The sequence below is a fragment of the Malus domestica genome, chromosome 03 (genome assembly GCF_042453785.1).
Source record: "Malus domestica chromosome 03, GDT2T_hap1".
Taxonomy (NCBI): Eukaryota; Viridiplantae; Streptophyta; class Magnoliopsida; order Rosales; family Rosaceae; genus Malus; species Malus domestica.
Genome location: NC_091663.1, coordinates 35,795,001 through 35,815,401, shown reverse-complemented (window position 1 = coordinate 35,815,401; position 20,401 = coordinate 35,795,001). Strand labels below are relative to the sequence as shown.

General features: G+C 35.7%; 1 protein-coding gene and 1 pseudogene across 1 annotated transcript; one reads left to right on the top strand and one right to left on the bottom strand.

Moving 5' to 3' along the window:
* The first annotated feature begins 1,279 nt into the window (after positions 1–1,279).
* On the top strand, positions 1,280–5,181 carry LOC103413416 (sugar transporter ERD6-like 7; annotated as a pseudogene).
* A 3,942-nt stretch (positions 5,182–9,123) lies between these two features.
* LOC103419132 (uncharacterized) lies at positions 9,124–13,569 on the bottom strand. The gene is made up of 4 exons (XM_029100371.2): positions 12,429–13,569; positions 10,270–10,477; positions 9,905–10,034; positions 9,124–9,809 (listed from the first exon to the last, which is right to left on the bottom strand). Exons 1-4 carry the CDS (start codon positions 13,340–13,342, stop codon positions 9,544–9,546), a joined length of 1,518 nt encoding a protein of 505 aa, XP_028956204.2. The 5' UTR covers positions 13,343–13,569; the 3' UTR covers positions 9,124–9,543.
* Between the last annotated feature and the right edge of the window lie 6,832 nt (positions 13,570–20,401).

The window sequence follows — 20,401 nt, the reverse complement described above, 5'->3', positions numbered from 1 at the left end:
GGGGGGATCAATGGATGGTTTATCTCAGCACATTTGTGTAAGAATATTTCAATATTCTAGTGTGGTCCAAAAGACATGATCCATTTGTGATATATTCGGTTTAATGAATTTGTTATGGAAGCAATCCTATTGTTCAAATTATGAGAATTGGTTTCCTGCTTTATTACCGTGAAGGGTGGTAATTGATAATGGGATTTAATAGGAAATAGGTCATTTCTCTGCCTAATAATGCACATACCCATTTAATGTGTACATTAATGAACAACACGTATTAGGGTATTCAACGTGCAAACAAGGCTAGAGGGAGAAAACCTAATTTCCTACACATAGATGGCTTGTCTATGGATCGATCAAGATGGAGATTGTAGATGACATTTGACAGCTAATATTCAAGGTATGTAATTTACGTATTCCACATTAATCGTTTGTGAAATTCATTTCAAGATCTTGGCGGGTCTTATAGCTTTACTCAATTTTAAACAATTGTTGCAGTTTGTGGCTCTTTAGAATCTGGATCCTGTGTAAGTGCTTGATTAGTAGGGAAACCGGCTGAAATTATCATTTTTATGAGTCCGATTGTTGAACTGATTAAAATTAAATATTGACGACATGTCGATAGAATAATGAAAAGAGATCATTTCGGCAATGAGATTTGTAAATTGATAGTTTCAGCCAATTTTTCTACATACAAAGATTTAACTCAATCTTAAGAAATCGAGATTTTCGTTTCTTCAATCTCCCCCAAATGTCGTTTCCCATACAAGGAATTAGGGTTTGATGACCCATTTTTTGCTTTCGGATTGTTGTTCGACAATTAATGTCAAGGACCACATTAATTGATTTTGAACCTCAATGATCAAAATAAGAAGTTCGATTAAATCTCAAAGACCATTTGCGATAAAAATCCTTGTGAAAATGATCATTAATGATCCAGAAAATCAATTTTCACATATGAGAGTGAGAAAAGGAAATGAAATGAATTATATTATGAGCTTATGCTAGTAGGGTAACTTATGTGCAACAAGAATATCATTGTGACAGTATTTTATGTCAATTAACACTTGCTATTATGAAGGAAATTAAACGCATAATATGCGCGTGATTGACTTGAGATACTGTTAATGTCATCCTGTTGCAGTCTCGTAGATACGTTTCTCCTATCTTGTCCCTCGGACCATGGACATTGAAGAAATCGACTTTTTATTTATTTATTTATTTTAAATTTTTTATCGTTATCCAACTCTGTCATGATAATTTTATTTGCATACAAACGACAAGGATCTAATCAAAACGGCAACAGAACCAGTAGCAATCTTTTGAGCAAGTCAAGTTTTTAACTAATTGAGCACCAGAATTGCCTACTTTTGACCTCCTTTGTTCAAACTTGTTAAACAGAAACAAAACAATGTCATCAAAGTGGCAGTTCAGATCAAACTTAGAAGCTCGAAAATGATATTTTCGTCGAAAATTTAGAAATTTTGTACATCCCTTCTGACCTCGGTTTGGATCTTCCTTCCTTTTGACATTTGTACAGATTCATAAACATACCGGAGAGTCATATAATCAGGCAGACATGGCCGTTGAAGATCAATCAAAGTACGCTGCGCGGGAGGTAAGAGAGCCGCTGGTGAGGGCAGTGAACGCGGCTGATGGAGATGGATCAGGTCATGGAAGCGCCAAAGGCGATCATGGATGGTTTACCTCAGCACATTTGTTGCAGTCTGCGGCTCTTATGAATTCGGATGCGGTGTAAGTGCTTAGGATGATGTATTCAGCTTTTGTTGCAATCTTCTGACAGTCAAGTCGTTTTGATATTGTTCGGTTTTGACAGTGTTTGTATGACTTCTTCCAGGTTGGTTACTCGTCGCCTACTCAATCTGGCATCATGAATGATCTCGGTTTATCGTTAGCAGAGGTATGAAGGTGATTAGGACTCGAAATGCATGCATGGTAATGTAGTGAATGAATGAGAACATGCATTGTGACGTTTCATTTGGTTCAAGGCTGTCGAACCATTGCTTTCGATCCCTGAGACGCTACTTGTAAATATAGGGTGAAATTTTCGATTCAAGAAACAAAAATGTAACATTCTGCATCATAATCTTCTGGATTTTCAACAACTGAAAATACTTCTCTTCCTGTGCATCTGTATGCAGTATGCAATGTTTGGCTCCATTTTGACATTTGGTGCAATGATAGGTGCTATCACAATCGGGCCGATCACTGATTTTCTAGGTCGAAAAGGGGTACGAGTTGGGAAATTATGTCAAATATACAGGAGACTACCTAATTCTGTTTAACTAACAGTATCTATACTGTAAACTCGTATGCAGGCCTTGAGAATGTCCTGTGTTTTCTGTGTTGCAGGCTGGCTTGCTATTTACTTCTCTAAGGTTTGTACTAATTTTACTGCCGGAATTTCTTTGTGCTTTTACCTTCTAAGTAAATATTCGACCTTATTCGTGTTCTTCATCATTTTCTGTTGAAGGGGGCTTTGTCTCTGGACATCGGGAGAGTGGCAACTGGGTACGGAAGTGGAGCATTTTCGTACATTGTGAGTTATCACCCTCCTCTGCATTTGAGTATTTTGTGAGACCAAAACATGACTATTTAAAGAACCACACATGTTATTGACCTAGTCTGATGCAATATCGGGTGGTTGATAAGGTACCTGTTTTTGTAGCTGAGATTGCGCCCAAAAATCTTCGAGGAAGACTAACTGCTGTAAATCAGGTAAACATGTAATAAGAAATGAAATCCGTGATACCTACACACGTGTTTGGACCACAACTAATGCTACCTAATGCGTATTTACAGTTAATGATCGTTACTGGAGTGTCCTTTTCCTTCATTTTCGGGGTAGTAGTACATTGGAGGGCTTTAGCAATAATCGGTGAATTTCTTAGACAAAATGTGCTTTGAGTTAGAATACCCTATGATATGTAATTAAGTGGCGGAGTTCTCACATGTGCGACGATTGCAGAAATTGTTCCCTGTGCTGTGATCATTTTCGGTCTCTTTTTCATTCCCGAGTCTCCAAGATGGTTGGTAAGAAAGTACTCTTTTTCATTTTGCTGTCTATATGATGGAAAACATTCAGTAAAATGAAGACATACATTATGATTTCGTCATGGATGTAGGCAAAGACAGGACGCCAGAAAGAGTTTGAAGTTGCACTGCAGAAACTTCGCGGCAGAGACGCTGACATATCTGATGAAGCAGCAGAAATCCAGGTTCTTATATTTAATTCCTGCACTCCATCTCCTAAACCATACTGACAATATGTTAGAGCGTTTCGAAGATCATGCATTTCAAGCAATACAGTGTAATACCTTGGCAGGAGTATATCACAACTCTTGATCGGTTCCCTCAAGCCAAATTGATTTGTTTCAAAGGAGATACTTGCGCTCGGTCATTGTAAGAACTTCTCCCTACACCATGTGTACATCAATTTTATTGTTCTTTCCCTTTGAGTTGAAACTTTTCTTTGCTATAATATTTATCTTATCAGATTGCAGTCGGGTTGATGGTCTGTCAGCAATTGGGCGGAATCAATGGGGTCTGCTTCTATGTCAGTGATATTTTTGAGCAATCAGGTATATATGTAACTTCAATATACTCGTCTGTATCTCTTTCATTTTCCTGAGTGCAAATTGAACCACTCACTTAAAAATATATATTCTTCTTTCTACAATCAAAAGCTAAAGACTATCTAAACCACCTCAGGATTTTCTCCTAACGTCGGAACTATAACCTACGCCATTCTTCAGGTTCTACATTCTTAATGTGACAGCTCTTGGAATGTGTCAATTTCTCTCAATTAGGAGCATCTTGATCTGGTTCTGATCTACAGGTTGTCGTAACTGGCCTTGGTGCAGCCGTAATGGATAAAGCGGGAAGAAAGCCTCTAATTTTGGTAAATTAGAGCACAGTTTTAATTCTTGAGAACTTTATGAAACAGATTCCCATCCATACGCGTAAGTTTAACTTTTTCCAATTCACTCTAGGCTTCTGCATCAGGGTTGATACTTGGCTGTGTCCTCGTTGCCATTTCATTCTTTCTGAAGGTAATCCTTGAACATTGACCTTATCTCCGTGCTTTATCCAACAAAACAATGACAAGAGAGCTCTTTGTTTACCAGGTTCATGAATTGGCATTCGATGCAGCTCCCATATTTTCTGTAGCAGGCATATTGGTAAGTAACTCATTCATCTCATATTATCCATGTAGATCGGTTTTAACTTTTCATGTTTTTTTCTTCTCCTTACATTCTTAAATAACAGTTAGTTTCTGCATTCAGATCTTTATAGGATCTTTTTCAATCGGAATGGGAGCAGTTCCATGGGTTATAATGTCAGAGGTATATCAGATTCGCAATATTTACTCATTTCTCTGTCAGTCGTTGTCTTGATCATGTCACAAATCCAAAGAAACATTCTATCTTCTGCAGATATTCCCTATAAACATTAAAGGACAGGCCGGAAGCTTAACAACGCTAGTGAACTGGGTCGGTGCATGGCTGTGTTCCTACACTTTCAACTTTCTTATGAGTTGGAACTCCTATGGTAAATAGAATAACCATTTTCCTTTCTTATTTCCCTCGATCCTCACAAAGCGGGGGAGCCTTGGTGGCTTGGGTCGCCCTTTTTATCCGAATATACATGATAGTTGGTAATTACAGGTTATAAAGCAAAGTTATTAACTTACTTGTGTGTGATTTCAGGTACATTCCTTCTGTATGCAGTGATCAATGTTCTAGCTGTGTTGTTCGTGATTGCGGTTGTGCCTGAAACAAAGGGAAAAACCCTGGAACAAATCCAAGGAGAAATTAACAACTGAAAGAACCAGAGAAATGAAGAGCAACCTATGTCCGAAATTCACATTGAAAATTTTGGTAGATTAGTCCAGCCACCTGGTAGATGGAAGATTTCGAAACCACAAGATGATCCACAGCTGCTTTTTTTAGATAGTTAAATTGATTCATGACAGAACTGTATTTGTTCTAACATATATAGCTTTTATTTACCGCGCAAGAGCGGTAAATAAACAAGAACCAGAATATAAACAAGGTCAGAAACTCCGAGTTGCAGACATCCTGATTATCGAAAAAATATTACAAAATTTGTTTTTTCAACAATGTATTTGTACACTATATCTTCAATTTGGGGTTCATGATGATATATCATGCAGTAATCGGACTCCCTGCCAAGAGTAAACCTTGAATTATCTTCCCCATCAAGAAATTATGAAATCGTAACAAGAGCAGATTCTTCAAGCAACCGAACAATGTCACGATTTCTTATGATCTTGGGTGGTTTCTATCGACTAGCTGGTGCTCCATTCCCGACGGCTACCTGTGATAGTCCGTCAAAGCTACCGGACTTAACAGCACAGCAAAAGGCCTGCTTCACCTCTATCTCTCTGGACCTTGTAAATGCCTCCCAAACCATCCTCAAGGGAGGAACAACACCTCCTAAGAAGTACAACCGACTCCTCTATTTTCTCCTGCGTATACAACATGCATCCCTCATCAACTTCTACATATACCTTCAACTTTTTTAGTACAACGATAGAGGGAACTTCCCTACGAATGACTTTGAGTAAAGTCAATAGATGCTTTTGAAAATTTAGGGGTGACCCTATACAAGTTTTTCTGTAGAGTTTTGCAGGGGGTACACTATCATGTAAGCGATATTATAAAATCCTTATGTACGTATTTTATCGGCATCTTAATAGATATCGTACATTCTATCAAAACAAGAAGTATGTTTCGAAAAGAAAAAAAAAAGTACGGGAATTGAGATCCAAACTCGAAATACATACTTCCTCATCCGAGTTCAAGACTGCTCCTCCCCTTTCTTCCCTCCCCCTCAAAACCCCACCAACGATTGAACAAAATGAAAAACAACTCGGAGTACATACATACTGGACACTCCACATCTGCTTTGGCCAATACGTTTGCAATTAATTTGGTCAATTAATGTTGTTTTATTAATTAATGTGGTGCTAACAATTCATTAACAGCTTTCCAAATTTAAATAGGAGAGTAAATTAACTGATTAGGAAAGTCCAAACCGATATAATTCATGTTTGAACCAGGAGGGACGAACCAAAATCGCTATAAATATTTGCGCAATTGGGTTGAAGAACCATTTATCTTTTCACGATACGAGAAACCAGAGAGATATTAGTATGAGGTTTTTTTTTCAATAAACTCACTTATTAGATCAGTTTTTTATCGGAATTAGTATGAGGTTTTTTTTTTTTTTTTTTTGGTCAAAGGAATTAGTATGAGGTTGAATGAGACTAAGATAAAAGATGTGGAATATGATAGTCGCTTTTACGTAAGTTTTTCTCGTAATAAGGCGTAGACAGTTTTGGATACCCGACATTAAACCAAAAGGTAATATTGAAACATTCAAGGCCGTATTTAGTATAATGCTTCAAGTATTGAAAATAAACTTAGCTATAAGAGCATCTCCAAAGAAGATGTCAAAATATCTAAATCAACAATAATGATAATAAAAGACAGCAACAATGTTTTTCAATCGAGAAGCCAAATATGATATGGCATGACATGAAATAACATTTCTATCTCTTGCTGTCAAATTTGACAGCAGCTTCAAATATTTTTTAATTAATTATTCTACGTTTTTTTAATTAATTTTTTATTGTTTTCTTCTCTCCTCCACTTTCTTTCTCTTTCCTCCTTCCTTCATCCCTGTTTTTTGCATCTCAGGTTCTTTGAGCACAGTACTTTGTATCCTCATCTCAGGTTGTCATTCCTCCTTCCTTTGTCCATGTTTTTGCATTTCCAAGCCCTCATCGCATTTACCTCTCCGGTAATCTCCGTACGGTGCGTTTCAATCAAGGGCTGCGAATCGCTGGCTGAGGCTCGAGGTAAGCGCATATCTACCTCTGAGACTTGATCTTTTCCTTTCGTTTTGTGCCAGATCAGCTCTGATTTTGTTGGTTGGGATTTTAATCCGGCGTTGTATTGTATATATGTATAGATTTATCCACTGTGTTCAGTTGGCTGCTGTGATGGTGTTGATCTTAGTGGCAGTGGCGGTTATCGGATGGAGAACAAAACTGTAAGAGATGTTAATGTGCCATCGTAAAATTTAAATTTTGTATTTAAAATTTGACATCTTCATTGAAAATGGTCTAACGGACTATATATTTCTTTTTTTCTTTCTATCTCACCTGACTTAACACGTGTGAAGAAAGATACAGACTACAGAGTGTACTCTCGATGTGCAAAGAGAGAGTTGGCATTTTGTATGTTGCTTTTACTCCAATTGGGCCAACTAATTTTGTGATAACCCAATCATTTGATTTCTTTTATGTGGCGGCCCAAGTTGATATGGAACTTGTACTCTTGCACTAGGCTCTAAATGGGGTTCCATCCTCAAGAATATCAACGAAAAGTCTTACACTAATTTTTAAAACTTAACAAATGTATATTTAGTAGAACATTTAAACCGAACACTAAGAAAGTAAGTAAAAAATATAGTAGGGAGGCCCAAAACATTATAAAAAAGCGGTTTCACCCTCAAGAATACCAACGGAAAGTCTTACATTAATTTTCAAAACTTTACGGTGAAGCGAAGGTGAATAAATAGATTGAATGATGATATATATATATATATATGAATTTACAAAACCGACTAAAAATCGTGAATGTTAATCCACATTTTTTTTGTCAAAAATGCAAATATTTTTATTTTTGAAAAATATTTTTTTGTGAGCATTAAGGAAAACTTTATAAGGCATCTGGAAGCATATTTACGATTTATTGAGTCATAAATGAATATTTAGCAGATTATTTATGCCGAAAACTAAAAAATAAGTGAAAAATATAATAGTGAGGCCCAAAACATTGTCAAATGGGGTTCCACCCTCAAAAATCTCAAAGGAAAGTCTTATCTTAATTTTCAAAACTTCACGGTGAGGCGAAGGTGAAAATAAATAGATTGAACGTTGATTTATGTATGGTTGGGCAAGGATCGATAGCATGGTACCAATCTTTTCCTATTCCAATTTATTTGAGTAACCACTATTAAATTCAAATATTTTTAAATCGTTGATGACAAATGTTTAAATATGAATTATAATAAATTTTGCAAGGAAAAATATATTTTGAAGAACATAAATATGATGGTTTGTTGTTATGGTAAGATAAATAAAAGAAAATTTTTAAAAATAAATAATAAAAAACTAAAAAAGAAAAAAAATTGAAAAGGGAGGATCGGTATGATAATAGCGACTAATATGCATTTAGGTCGCTACTTTTATAGTGATCATTACCGTGGACAATCGGTAGATATTACCGATCGTATCATTTTCTATTTTATTTATTTATTTTCTGCTTTTTTCTTTTTCCATTGAATTTTTTTTTCCTTCCTACCCTACTTTATATAGATTCATATTTATATCCTTGTTTTCGAGTGTGTTTTGACATGGATTATAAGAATTTTTTTTTACCGCCAATACGTTTTGTAGAACATGAAGTATGGTTTGGTTATGGTAAGGGAAAAAAAATTAACAAAAAAATAAAATAAAATAAAAAAAATTGATGGTTTAGGGTTTAGGAGCGTATGAATAGTAGCACAGGAATAGTAATGGGTGAATAGTAGCCGACCGAAAAATAACACCCTAAGTTCGGCACGCTTTAGCACCCGGCGCACTCACGGAGAAATTTTTTATTTTTCTTAAAGGGGGTTACTACGTTAAAAGTGATGACTTTAGTATAAATTATGTCACAATTGATAGCGGATTACAAATGTCCCACCCCCAATAGCAATGCTTCGTTCGGCCAACCATGATTGACTCCTGAGATTAAAACTAAACTCTATCCCATATTGATAGCGGCCTATAAGTGCCAACCCCCGGCACCAATCTCAACTCATTTTAAAATCATGGTCCATCGAGTTCTCTTATAGTTTTCTACATCAAGTATAAACTATCTCAGCTCATTTTAAAATCATTGTCCGTCCTTGATTTAATTTTGACACTTCATATCGATAGAGTGGCAGAAGCCAAATTAAGAGGGTGGATTCGCGTTTCAAAATTCATTGTTGGGGGTAACAAAATGAGAAGCAAATAAAAAGAAAGCGAAGAACAAAGAAATCACTCTCAAAATATGTAACTTTTTCACTCTGCTGTACAATTTGAAGAAGTAAAAAATTGCTAACCAACCACACCAAATTCCACCTCTTCCCTTGACTTGTTGTATCCCTAACAACCCATGTAGACTGAAAATATATTACTAACTGTAGGAGATAAATGCAGATCCCAAGCCAGAACCTGCCCTTCCTTCAACAAACCAAACCCTAAATCTAAACTGTAAAAGTAAAAGTCAATTATTAATCTATATGTTTTTTTCATATGGGTTGTGCTATCTGCACACCTCGCTTATCTTTTACACATTTTAAGTTAATTTCTATCATTTGATCTTCTTCATTTCATTCGACCTGATGATCGGAAATTGAGAAGATTGTATGAAAGGTAAAAAGATGTGTGTAGATAGCACGCTTTTTTCATATATGTGGGATTTTCCATATTCCTTTTGACTGGGAAGTAGGGTTTGTTATCTTGGTAACTTTTTGCTTCAGCTGCCTTCTTCTGCTGTTATTTTCTTCACCACAATTATCCACTTTTACAACATCAACTCTTACTATATGATGATCTGATGTCCCCTTGGAAGAAAACACTGAGTATGATCCAGGAACAAATTTGTAAGGTGAGTTCGCAGATGCTAATATATAATCTACTCTCGTTCCGTACTTGCATGTTCCCTGCACACCTGCGTTAAGGTACAAATTTATGCATTTAGAAAAACAATAGCGCTCAAGCTCAAACCAGGTAACAAGTTAACATTAGGGTTTCGGGTTGGTTTACTTTGGCCTTTGGCAATCATAACCACTGACTCATATTCTCCTTCAAAGTCCTTTGCATCTGTGTACTGCTTGCTCTTCAAGTATCTCATTACTTCAACCTTAGGACTTGGTTTACCCATATCCTCATAATACTGCAGCCAAAACAAATCAAAGCGTTGTTAGGTACATAATTTGTACAATTCTTCTCTGAACATGACGTTCTTTTTATTTATTTATTAAATGACGAACTGTTGAAAACATTGATAGATTACATGTTAATAACAAAATGTATAGACGTGTTATCCGTACAAAATCGGTCCTTTTGGCAAAAACCGGAGGTCTTGTACAGATAATTTCTGATAATTTGGAAGTGTCATCATGTCTCACCTTTACAATATCAGTCCATCTTTCTTGAGAGTAGTCTGACTCATCCAAAGAATTGAGGTCTCCAGCCAAGATGTGGGGCTCATTGCTTGATTGGATTATAGCATGAATCTGCCTCATCCTCCAACTCTCATCAAGATGATCGAGGTGGGTGCAATGAAAGTTGACTTCTCCTGCTTCAGGAACATCAATGGTGGCCTTCAGGACATTCCTGTGTGTCATTTTCATCAAGCACCGAAAATTTGATTAATCTTTCTGCCTAACATGACAATATTCTAAACAACTTCACTACGGAAACGAGACTCCAACTTAGATGCAAGGAGTTTAACGTATTATCTTAACTAACTAGTCTAACCTTGGTTAACGTATTTTTGATTGACAGACAATATTCGAAATTACTCTCATTTAAACAAAACATCTAACTTAGATGCTAGAGAGTGTACTTCCTAGAGTGACCTACATTCATATTTATGCCTATTTTCACTTTTCACTTAAATGATTTAGCTTAGCACTAATCATGATATTCTCATTGCTAACAGGAAAATATGAGAAACGTTAAGAAGACTCTTTAAAAAATTAGATTCTCTGCCAACTCGTAGTTTAATGTAAATTATCATATAAATATTATAAAATTTATGATAAAAACATGAAGTAGAATATCCATAAAGAGTCATATTATTAAGAAAGTTCCGTTAACATTTCTCAAAAAATATATCACAAACGGTTAAGGGGAGAGCTGTCTTTTCAATCATGCAAACTATTTAATTAACATAATCCACCTACATTGCAGACTTGCAGGGACACCTATGTACTCCTCACCTAACATTTACATTTTTAATACTTGTTAACAGCGATATTTCGCTTTCATTAAAAGGGAGCTTAGGGTTAGCTAAGTAGGATTAAGACTTTTTTAAATGATTTTCCCAGCATTTGAAACCTTTCCCAAAAGAGCAACATCACTAGATAATAATACAAGCAATATCTTTCTCTGGTCCCAAATTCCAATCCATCAAGCACAATCTCAACTAAATTCTCAAGCAACACATAGATCTGTAAACTTAAGATTTTTTATGCAAATGTGAGTTTGATCAGTTGATCATATACCAATGTAATTGCCCCTTGCCGGCCGAATACTCTTCCCGTAAAATTAGAGTTGTTCAAACGCTCAAAAACTTAAGATTTATTTTCAGCTAAATACCAAGTCACCCCAAAATAAAATATTAAAAATTTCCAAATTTGATAAACAACTCTGCAGAGCCAAGTAAAATTCCAAACATACAGGCTGTGTGGCAGCAGAAGCCTAGCAGGCATTCCAAGCACATATTATAATATGGGCAAATATTTCATGATTTTTATATGTATTTAATACAACTATTATCTCTCAATCAGAAATATTTGTGTGAATATGTGTATTAATACAAGGATAATGTTATTCAACATTTATTTTTATTTATCACACACTCATGTTATTTTTTAGCTATTAATATTTTTTCAATTCATTCAATCCGACGACCACAAATTTAGAGACGTATGAGAAGTAAAAATAGGTTCGTGGAAAAAACTACCCTTAAGACAATTATCATCTCATGATTAACATGATAATTATATTAAATACATGTAATTATTGTAGCCAATAACTAATTTCAGATTGTAATTTATAGTAAAGTTTAGAACTTTATAATAATTGATGACTTTATGAAAGAAAAAGAACAAGAAAAAAAGTGAAAATGTCTTTACATTTGTTTTTGTAAAGTTTGGTTTGGGCCATAAACTTTGCATTCAATTAAAAGAGATTTGCTTTGGAAATAGACCACTTTAATTAGTCAACATAAAAGCATCATAATCATTATCTCAATCACAAAACATATATTCATGCACTATCACATAAATTAAAAAAAAAACAGAGGATTTTTAATAAATAACATTAATAGTGCGGCTATGAAACAGACGCTAACTAACAAAGTGTTCATATATCATCGATAATTTTTATTTATTTATTTATTTATTAAAGAACTAACGTTCTGCACAGATAATTTTTCTACTTTACCATGAAAAAGAAAGAAAAAAAAACTGAGGATTTTACTTAGTCAAGTTAATAGTCCGGCTTTAGAACAGAGGTTCATAATTTAATAAACCAACATTCTGCGCAGAAAATTTCTTACCTGAAATCGGTGTCATCGAAGATTTTCTCGACCTTGGACCGCTTAATCGGCCATTTCGACAAGATGGCGTTGCCGTACTCCGGCGCCCAGCTCTCGGCAAAAACATAATTCATCCCCAACGCCGCCGCCAAGTCTGACAGCGGCTTCATATCCTTCTCCTCCTCCGCCTTCACATCCTGCAGCGCCAGAACATCAGCATCCAGCTCTCTCAAAACTTCAAGAACCGTCCGATGACTTCTGTACAAATCTCCATCTGCCGTCGCCCCACTTCTCAAAACTCCCGAAATCCTCACACTCGACGATCTCAGAGGAGATTTTCCGGTCACGGGAGAGAAAGCATCTTCCTTTGCTCTGCCTTCCGAAAAGCTCAATTGCCGGTTTTTCAGCAGGGAAATCTCGTTATCCGGAAGATTGATCGAAACCCTTAACTTGGATTTCGAAAACTTCTGCTGTTTCGTGAGATTCTCCGAGTTGTTCATCGAATTCGGATGCAGAGGACTCTGTTTCAGAATACTCTTCGGACGTTCGCTTCCCGAAGACTTTGTTCGACTGACGTGTTTATGCATCGTCAAGCTACTACCTCCATTTTCGCCGTCCAAGTTCCCGAATTTCTCGGCTTTGGGAACCGCCGGCCCCATTGAGAAGAGGGCGGCGTTGAAAGTCGCCACCCGAATCGGCCGCTCTTTTTTTAAGTCGGTATTGGGGTGTACTGCCGCCGGCGCATGAGTGCCATTGGCTTCATTTTCGGGTTGGGATTTTCTGGAGCTTGTTTTCCCGAAAACTTTTATGACGACTTTGGGGCGGGAGCGGCGGCAGAGCGGCCAGCGGAGGCGGGAGCAGAGGCGGAGGAGCTTCCTGCTGAGGAGTTTGAGCATTGTGGTGGTGTTTTTGTTGGTGGGAGTTAGAGAGAGCATATGAGGATTTTTAAAGGGAGGGAATTGGACAAGAAAGCTGCAGAGTTGTTTTCAGCTGAGGCTCTGCGAGGGCTGTTTGTTAGGCATGAATTTTGTGGGAGTGCGAAGGAAGAGATTAGTTTAATGACTTGAGTTTTGGTGAGAGGTGAAATGGGTTGGTGACACTTGGCAGTCAAACATGGGTTGAATATTTTTTAAGGGTGGGATGATTTTACCTAAGTTAGTCACACAAATGGACGTGGATTGTCTGCCCTCCAATTTCTGTGCCTTCTTCGTGCCCTTCTGTTTTTGTGGTCACGGTTAAGCCACGTCAACATTTTATATTACTATTTCTTTTTGTTTTATTATTTTTATAAAAAAAATAATATAAAATATTGACGTGGCTTAACCGTGACCACACAAAACAGGAGGGCACGGGGAGGGCACCTAAATGGGAGGGCAGACAATCCAAGTCCCACACAAATACGCTTTCTTTGCAGTTAAGTTTAAATTCTTTATTTGTGATTTAGTTTAATTTATGAGAAATGCAAATGAGATTAAAGTTAGATTTTTTATGGATTCTTCGTCTTATCATTTTTTTGGCACATTGTTTTCTAATGTTAACATGAGAACTGTGCCACAAAGATGAGGTGACGGAGAGTTCATAGAGAGCCTAATTTTTTGAGAGAATCTCCTTGGTATTTCTCTTTATAACAAGTTTATACTTATTTAAGTTAGAAATTAGAATGATTTTGATTTTTCAGTTCTCTTTGTACGTTAAAATATGAGTATTTAAATCATTTCAATTTCTAAGTTCTTTACATGAGAAATGCTAAGGGAACTCTCTTAAAGTGGGACCTATGTCACTTCACAGTTTAACGTCAATGCTCGAGTCAACATTATAAAATATTGTGTTAAAAATATGAGGTGGTAGAAAGTTTATAGAAAGTCTTACATTGAGATAGTTTCCTTAGCATTCATTTCTCTGCATATGAAATTGAAAAAATGGTGAGTTCTAACTTGAAATCTGTAATCAAACACTTAAAAATTATCAAATCAATTAGGAGGACTAGTTCCATTCACATTCTTTTTTCCTTTTCCCTATTGATGACTTCTATAGACCGCATAAATATAGAGGCACTATTTGGTGGGCTGAATGAGATAGGTTGTTATTAATTAATTAAAATAGACTCAAGTCCAATCCGTTGTTTGTTGTATCAAAATGTGAGATAGACAGAACTGGACATGATGGGTTATTAATCCACAATAGAGTGGGTTATCTAACTTATTCTTATACATGAGTTGCAAATTTGGTCTTATAAATCCCTGCCAATCTAATTTCATCTCTAAATGCTCAATCTCGTCCAGCTCATCTCTAAATGCTCAATCTCGTCCAGCTCAGCACACAAGCAGAGTGTAGACTACTGCTCAAATTGTTGTAGAGAATTATACTAAAGTACCATAACGAGATATAACTACCATAACGAGACATAACTCATTCATGCATTATAAAATGAGTAGATACATATGGATACCATAATTTTTTGTTTGTTGAAAAAGATGTTTTATTCACAACAAAACCTAAAAAGAAATATTAAATGGGCTCTAAGCTTTATAAAAACCAAAATAATCAACATTATAAAAGATTAACATATACGAAATATATCAATTTTATCGTGCATTTATATTCAACATACGAGATAATCAGGTTCGCCTCTGAGATATTATGGGTCTTGTGCAGAAGATAGTAAATGGGTTCGTGTAAAAACTCTTACTACAAAGCTAATTTATATGTCAATAATTGTTTTACTAAGGATTTAATAGAAGTATTATTACTTGAGATAGTCCACATCAAACAAAATCATGAAAATAAATAAATAAAAACAAAATTTAGACAAAGTGGGCAAGATTAAACTAAAAGCATAAAACTGATTTTTCTCATGCATATCGAGGCCATATTTCTCGCATTCACATGTAGAACTCAGAAAATTTTCCAAACCGGTACATATGCATATGATATCATCTTTTAGGAGACTTTAAGATTGGAAGCCCTGTACAAAGGTGCTTATTGCACCTGCCCAAAACCACCACGGGAAATAATTATACAAAGTAATTATATTGTAATTCCATACAAAAATGTTTGGAGAAGGTGAAATCCTACAATCCTATTCCCAACTGCTCTATATAAAGAAAGAAATGGTGATGAAATTTGGATTATTTAGGGTTTATATATAGCCTGCCTAGTTGTATATTTGACTCTAGAGACATGTCGTTCGGTCTGGGATTTAGACTAAGATAATGTAGATTAATTTTTTAGTAACGACGTCGGTCCAAAAATACAGACAGAAAAAGAAATGTAAATAATTATTAATTATTATTTGAGGAAAAGAAAAAGAAAAAGGAATATGAAAAGTAAGAACCCGACAACTACAGGCCATGCATTGCATGCAAGTAGGATTCTTTTTGGGAACGCCACGTCACCTGAAATCCGGCGTATCCAACTGGAGGTGGATTGTTTGTGCTCTCATCTCCATACTCTTTACATCTCCTTCTATTTGTGTGGTTACGGTTAAGTCACGTCAATATTTTATATTAATTTTTTATAAAAATAATAAAACAAAAAATAATAAAAATATAAAATGTTGACGTGATTTAAATAAACGGCAAACTTTTGACCGGCCTGACCACACAAAACAAGAAAGGATGAGAAGTGTATGGAAATAGAAGGGCTGACAATCAACCTCCTATCCAACTCTTCTGTGCAAGACTAGTGGCAGCTGGATGATGGGAGTGGAGCCCAGTAATATGAGAGTGAGGTGGTGTGTGGGGCCTGTGCGCTCCTGCTCTCATCGTTCCTTAAAATCTGAAGGCCCACTATTTTAGAAGTATACGTATGTATAGTATACGCATACAAAAAAAACATCGCGTTCTTATTATTTTTATTAAATATGTTATGTTAGCAAATTATCAATTTAAGTTACAAGAAATAACAAGTCAAATATTTGACACGGTTACAATTCTACTGATCTTGGCTTCACTAAGGCCCTGTTGGTATTGTGTTTTTTTTTGTTTGCCAAAAACTGCTTAACTTTTAAGTTAAATAATATTTTGCTTATTTTTAAAACAATGGCTTCCAAGACAGAAGTTTTAAATGCAACTTGTAGGTTGTTTTAATATGAAGTTGAGTTGGGCTTTCAATGAATCAATTTTTGAAAATCATATTATTAATCTTTCTAAATGGGGGTAGGTCTCGGGTTCGAGACTTGGGAGCAGCCTCTTCATAAATGGGGTTAAGGCTAGCCGACATTCACCTCTCCCAGACCCTGCGTAAAGCGGGAGCTTTGTGCACTGGGTACGACCGACCTTTATATTATTTATCTTTCTACATACATTCTCTCCAACAGAGAACATTGGATGTCACCATCTACTACTAGAACCATTAACCTTACATCAATTGTGCAATTAATCATCATTGTCACCACTACCACGGCCATCACCACCGCCACCACTAGCACCACAACTGTCACCACCATCATTGCCATTACCACCACCATAATCTACCTTTGCCACCACCACCACAAATGCCACCAGAGTTACCACCACCACAAAAATATATATTGAATTAATGTACCTAAATATGTGTACCGAAATATATTATATTGAATTAATGTACCAAAATGTTTGTATCGAAATATATGTAGCGAAATATGTGTACCTAAATGTATACACCAAATTGTATTATAATAAATTTAATGTACCTAAATGAAGAAGACAAAGTATATCGAGATATATTGTGTAACAAAAGTTAGTTTGTCTAAATGTTTACAATAAAATATATTACGATGAATGAAATAAAAATTATAATTATAATGAAATATAATTAACACATTAAGATTAGGAAGAAAAATAAGAAATAATTAAAACACCAAAATATAATTAATAAATGAGGTGATTAATGTATTAAGGGACTAAAATTAGATTGTGATCTTACTCATGGTTTTAGTCTAAAAGTCATATTTACTAAGAATTAGAATAAAGTTTCGGGACACTTTGGATGCGGTCCTTAACTATCAATATTCTTTGATTGAAACCTTGTTAGTTTTTAGTTTTTGATTGAGGTCCCTGATATTAATGTAATAATGTAAGTTACTATATTTTTTTAATTAAAAATTAAAAATTGAAATTTGTAATTGTTTATATTAATGAGATTTTAAATAAAACCCATAATTTATGGGATTAAAAATAATAAAATATAAATTATTCTCTCTATTATATTGTGTGTGTGTGTGTGTACATATATGTATGGGTACATTAACCAAAATTAGCAAAAAAAGTTATTGTACCAAAACATGGATACATTCTCAAATCAACGAAAAAGAATGTACCCATATAAGTTTAAACATGGATTAAAAAATTTGAATGGATTTTATATTAAAAAAGGGTACACTTTACATATAACAAATTGATATATTTGAGAATAGGTACATTTAAGATTAAAAAAATTGAAAAATTATATGAATGGGTACATTTAAGATTAAAAAATTGAGAATCTTTTTATATATAAAAAAAAACTAATAGGTACAAACTTAATTTAATTTAATTTTTTATTATTTTGGAAATGTTTGAATTGAAAATTAATTAGAAGTTTAATAGAGGTGTGAGTATTAAACCCTAAATTAATTACTAATTTTTATATTAAAAAAATTATATAATAAACATGTAAATTCATTATCACATTAATGCTAGGGACTTGAATCAAAATTTGAGAACTAATAAGGTGTTAGTCAATGAACAGTAAATGACACACCTCGTCCCGAAGGAGGGCATGCTGGCCGTCACATGAGAGTGACGTAACCATTTACACAGTTCGGAAGCTTTTAAAATACAATTATTAAAATGGAAACCCTCGAGGGTAAGTCCTACTTTTGTGAATTCTGTCAGAATACCGTTGGATTCCTCGTGGCCACCAAAACTCTGCTATCAAGAACCTGGAGGGGCGAAAAACAAAATTGAGTGGGTCGGTAAAACCAAGCTTTTCAAAAACATTTCGCCAAAAATAATTCTAACCCCTCACTGTAAAACCTGTATACTTTTCCCAGAAAATAGTATAATAACATAATACTTTTCATAAATCTCGAATCATCAATTTTTCTTTAAAACCCGAAAGTATGCCATGTTTTAATTTCGAAAACAAAATAAATGATGCATCAATGTAATAGTTGAAAAGTTGAATTAACCGGAGACCCTGCAGTTGGTCCTGTACGGTTAATTCCATAGCTCAACATCCAATCCAACCGGAGTCACATCGATGACCTGTACGGCACTTCACTGCAGATAAGTCGGAACTACCTGAAGTAGTCTGTACGACATGGATGGTGTAATAATACGCTCTAGTGCTTCTCTCATCAATCATCTGTGCACATAATCTAAGATCACCCACTAGTCGGAATCACATCTAGTAATCTATACGACTAGCATGCCGGAACCCTCACTTGGTCTGTACGACATCCACCTACTTGGATTCAAGACGAGCGTGCGGTGTGGTGAATAATATAAGCACTAACACCATGATTGCAGGTTATGAGCTATTCACAATATACACATCAACAATGCACATGAATAATATAAAACTCACCTGATACTTACATGTGCGTCCACAACATCAATTCACATATATATATGCATCATATATCAATTCATGCTTTTCATATACTTCTATGCATGACATTTCAAATCATACTTTTCATATAAATCTATCCATGACATTTTAAATCATACTTTCATTTAAATTCAATTTCTGGGAAAACTCAATAGTATATAGGTAAATACAGAAAATACTGCCCACTCACCTGGAGTTCGCCCTACAACTCCCTAGCACAACACATCAAGGCGTCATGACGATCGCCGCCTAGAACAATAATCAAATCCAACCTCAAAAATCATATCGATAGAATATAACTTATATAAAACACATCACTACGTAGTTCGATCCGAAAGATCTGCAACTCAGATTTTAAATCCATAACTTCCAGAGGTCCACAATATATCTCTAGGACAACATCCTGAAATTTCATTACCATCCAACGGTCGGATCTCCGTCAATTTCCAAAACTAAGTGACGGTTAACATTTTATTTTATGAACTTACAACTCCAATTCCGGAAGATCCGTAACTCGGATTCCCAATCCGTAAGTTCCAATAATCCTCAAATATTACGTATTACAACGTATCAAAGTTTGGTGACGATCCAACGGTCGGATCGTCAATTCACATCTTCACCTAAATGCGAAAACTATAAAACGTTATTTAAAGCACCTAACCAATAATCGTAATAACTTTCTCATACGGTGCTCAATTTGGGTATATGAATATACCACAGTGATCTACTCGACGTCACGAACGTCGAAATATTTTTAGATTATTTTTTTTGATGTGCCATGCGCCCCCACGCGCCAGGACAAGCACGGGGACAAGCGCCCCCACGCGCATCATCCCCAACCTTGGTTCGCCGGACTGGTTTTTCTGGCGGCCGGTTTCCAGCCAAACTTCAAACGCCTTGTTCCCCTTCGTTTCTCAACCATTTTCTTCGTATAATATATCAAATTGAAGCCCCAAACATGTAGAATCACAATACACTACTTTAAAGCTCTAAAAACATCTAAATCTCACCGGAAAAATCCAAGCAAAACCGGCCAAAGTTGAACTTGACGATCCCGACGTCCAAACCTTCCAAACGAACGTCCCCGAGCTTCCTTAGGAACTAACTAAGCTCACTATAAGCTTAGAATTCCCTGAAACACAACATTTCACGTGTGCATGAACAGTGACCAAAAATGGGGAGTTCGGGTTTTAGGGGTTTTCGAAGGTTCTACGTCCTAAAACTACCATCAAACAACTCAGAGCATCACATGGATGAAGAATCTTACCTTGGTTGCTTCGATCCACTGATTTTTGGAGGGTTTTGGTTGCCGTCCGTACGAGGTGGGTGAGAGAGAGGAAGAATCGTGAGGGAGGAGAGAGAGATACGGGGAGAGGGAGAGAGAGAACAGGGAGTTTTTGGTGGTCCACTTAAATCCCCAC

Coding starts and splice junctions, on each gene's coding strand:
- LOC103419132 (XM_029100371.2), bottom strand. CDS start 13,342: ATGCTCTCTCTAACTCCCACCAACAAAAACACCACCACAATGCTCAAA. Junction 10,478..12,428: donor TTCGATGACACCGATTTCAG/GTAAGAAATTTT, acceptor AATGACACACAG/GAATGTCCTGAAGGCCACCA. Junction 9,810..9,904: donor TATGATTGCCAAAGGCCAAA/GTAAACCAACCC, acceptor ACCTTAACGCAG/GTGTGCAGGGAACATGCAAG.